This window comes from Bidens hawaiensis, unplaced genomic scaffold (assembly GCF_021521415.1).
Source record: "Bidens hawaiensis isolate Kalapana, Puna unplaced genomic scaffold, B.hawaiensis_p1.1 tig00006302_1, whole genome shotgun sequence".
Lineage (NCBI taxonomy): Eukaryota > Viridiplantae > Streptophyta > Magnoliopsida > Asterales > Asteraceae > Bidens > Bidens hawaiensis.
Window position 1 is genome coordinate 701623 of NW_027491421.1, and position 3372 is coordinate 704994.

Below are 3372 nucleotides of genomic sequence, written 5' to 3' on the forward strand. Positions count from 1 at the left end.
AATATTAGTTCACATATTGTCTACGCAAAAGAGCTGTAAATTATTTAAGAAATGAAAAACTTATTATTTAGTCATGTTATAAATCAGAAGGCTGAAACAGAAGACCCTCAAATATAAAAGCTTCCTAAACATTCTTTTTGGTCCCCTGTGTGTGAATTCTTTAAGTGATCCATTGCCATCAAATTCTTAAATCTCACTCATCTCTCTCTCTCTTTCTCTAAATATCTAGTTGTGATATATCTAATTATCTAATATATTATATTGGTTTGGTGCATCACCATCAGTAGCTGGTGGTGTGTGGTGTGGTGGAGTAGTATCTCACCGCCCCAACATCATCATCCCTTTTTTAACGGCAAGCTTTTCCGACAATCCAGCTTACACTTATATAAACTAAGTGAGTTTTTGTTTCCATTAGGGTTTGTGTTCTTTGGGATCTGATAGACAAAAAAGACAAGTTTTTTTCACTTCAATTCCCGAGGAAATTAAAAACCCTTTTTGGTCCACAAAGATTCCACTCTTCTTTGCTTCTTTTTGCATCTCTTTTGCTTGTTAGAAGAAGAACAAGGCTGATCTAAGTGCAGAACATCTTCATTTTTAAGGTTTCTTTCATAATATTCTTGTATCTTCTTCATCTTGAATCTATTGGAAGTGCTATAAAGGAGTTTTTCTTTTGGATGATTTAGGGTGCAAAGGTAAGTTTAATTTAAAATAACTTCATTGAAATGCATCTTGCTAGATTTGGTTTTTCTTTTCTTAGTTATCTAAAATTGAGGTATGAGATTGATGTTCTTGCTAGATTTCTATGACCAAGAACAATTTAAAACTTTCTTGTATTGAGTCTTTTTAACTTTTAGTATTTACTACTATATATGTATAAAACTGAAGCACATTTCCATGTTCACAAAGTAAAGTTCTTGTGTATTTTGATTGCGCATTATTATCATGTTGTCACCTTTTCTGAGTGGTGAAAACTTGAGTGGCTTCCTAAGGAAAAGCAAACTTGAGTAGTTTTTATCTTAATTGTCATGTAACCAAAGGGTTTTTCTTCATGAAACGCATGGCAAATACATTGTATTTCAATTGTCACATGAGATTTATTTTCTACCATACACAGTTCTTCTTAGTAAGATTTTTCTTCTCTTCGACAATAAGCATTCGTTGCGTAAAGCATATGTTTAGATTCGCCATTTGTTGTACTGGATGATCAAGAAATGAACTTTTTGTTTGATTTGAGCAAATTAAACGTAGGTAAACAGTTTAGGGTTAGGCTTATAGTTGATGAACTTTATAATTTTCATGGCAAAGAAAGTTCTTCTTGACAACCTTTTCACATATTTTTCTCTGTTTCTTTCCGATTCTTGATTAACTTCTAACATGGTTAACCATGAAACATATGTAGAATGGTAGTTTCATGGTTCTTGTTGATTCACTCTTTTTAGCTGCTGCATAATTTGATGAACTTAATTAAGTTGGGAAACACACACATACACACTCACAATCATTGTGTTAGTACTAATGATGCTCTAAATTATATTTCGTATTGCAAAGATGGATACGTAATCAATATATGTATATAGTATAACCACTGAAAATTGATGGTGCTATACTTCTGAATTGCAGGTAACAAACATGAATAACTTTTCACATGTTCCTCCTGGTTTTAGATTCCACCCAACGGATGAAGAACTTGTAGATTACTACCTCAGGAAAAAGATTGCATCAAAGCGAATAGATCTTGATGTAATTAAGGACATTGATCTCTACAGAATTGAGCCATGGGATCTTCAAGGTGTTTTCAGTTCATCATGTACCAAGTTAGAGGTTCCTGAAAATTTGCACTCCAAAATAATCTATATTGATACATTTCTGAGTTGTGAACTACAACTTACCTATGTGTACTTATACCATGGATGCAAACCTTTCTGAGGCCTAATTTTAACAATTAAATACAAAGGTTATCTTTCTAATATATATTATAACAATTTGCTATTATCTAACCAGATTTATGCAAGCTAGGAACTGAGGAGCAAAATGAGTGGTATTTCTTTAGCCACAAAGATAAAAAGTACCCAACAGGAACGCGCACGAATAGAGCCACAAAAGTTGGCTTTTGGAAAGCCACTGGAAGAGACAAGGCCATATTCTCCAAGCACAATTTAGTTGGCATGAGAAAGACCTTGGTGTTTTACAAAGGCCGAGCTCCGAATGGGCAGAAATCAGACTGGATCATGCATGAGTATAGACTAGAAACAAATGAAAACAACACCATTCAGGTGAGTAAATTTTCATAAACTCAAAAGCTTCGATTGCCTTTTCAGTATGATGTTATCACTTTCTACTTGGAACAAAACATGTTTAAATGAGGACGCTTTGATTTTGTAATTTTCTTGGTAATTTACGGTTTTGTTTGCAACAGGAAGAAGGATGGGTTGTATGCAGGGTATTCAGGAAGCGAATAACGACGGTACGTAGGATGGATGAACACGATTCTTTAAGCTGGTTTGAAGATCAAGTCTCATTCATGCCAAATTTTGAATCACCACGAAGCATAACTCATCCTTACACTTCAAATAGTTCATACCAGCACCAAATTCCTGCAAAATCTGAGCTCTATCAATTGCATTACAACTTGCCTCAGGATCACTCCTTCCTTCAACTTCCTCAATTAGAATCTCCCAAAATTCCACATCCTCCTGCTGCCAATGTTGACCACACAACTCAGCAGTTGAACATCAATATGCTTTATGGTAACAGTGGTGAACAAGATCTTCAAGTGACTGATTGGCGAGCACTCGATAAATTTGTTGCTTCCCAGCTTAGTAATGATCAAGAATCTTCCAACCCTCCCACATCATCTCTTCAAGTGGCTGAACATATGAACCTACTTTTAAGTGAGTCTAAGAGCGATGAAATGGCTTCAGAATGTGCTTCAATATCCACCTCCACTTGCCAGGTTGATCTTTGGAAGTAATAATTAACTGAAAAACATAAATCCAATTTCTAATTAAATCAACCAGAAAAGGGAAAAGGGCTCATATATTATGATAACTAGAGTGTAAGTACTGAAATCAAACTGCTGTACCAAATAAACAATATGGTTTAAGTGGTTTTCGTCAAATTAATTTGTTGGGGAGATTTCTTCAGTTGATACATTATATGTATGTATTCATATAACATATCACTTATGTGTGAAGGTACGTACTTTGGTTGTTCAAAATTGTTCTGACTAGTTAACAATGTTGTATGTATAACTCAAAATTTTAAGCTGGCTTTGTTTCAAATAGTGATATATATATATATATAAAACTTTTCTTATTTCTTTGTTTCAGTAATCTTTTACCACATCTGTTTGCTCATAGATGATCTTTTTGT

The 3372-nt window shown here is 34.1% G+C and overlaps 1 protein-coding gene across 1 annotated transcript; it reads left to right on the top strand.

The window, feature by feature from the left end:
• The first annotated feature begins 1578 nt into the window (after nucleotides 1-1578).
• On the top strand, nucleotides 1579-2971 carry LOC143631980 (NAC domain-containing protein 7-like). Its single transcript, XM_077100586.1, has 3 exons — nucleotides 1579-1789; nucleotides 2002-2273; nucleotides 2417-2971. Exons 1-3 carry the CDS (start codon nucleotides 1630-1632, stop codon nucleotides 2969-2971), a joined length of 987 nt encoding a protein of 328 aa, XP_076956701.1. The 5' UTR covers nucleotides 1579-1629.
• Nucleotides 2972-3372: the final 401 nt, after the last annotated feature.

Bases quoted from the DNA above. Each gene is read 5' to 3' on its own strand.
- LOC143631980 (XM_077100586.1), top strand. From the start codon at position 1,630: ATGAATAACTTTTCACATGTTCCTCCTGGTTTTAGATTCCACCCAACG. The intron at 1,790-2,001 runs GTGTTTTCAGTT...TTATCTAACCAG, and splicing joins TGAGCCATGGGATCTTCAAG to ATTTATGCAAGCTAGGAACT. The intron at 2,274-2,416 runs GTGAGTAAATTT...TGTTTGCAACAG, and splicing joins ATGAAAACAACACCATTCAG to GAAGAAGGATGGGTTGTATG.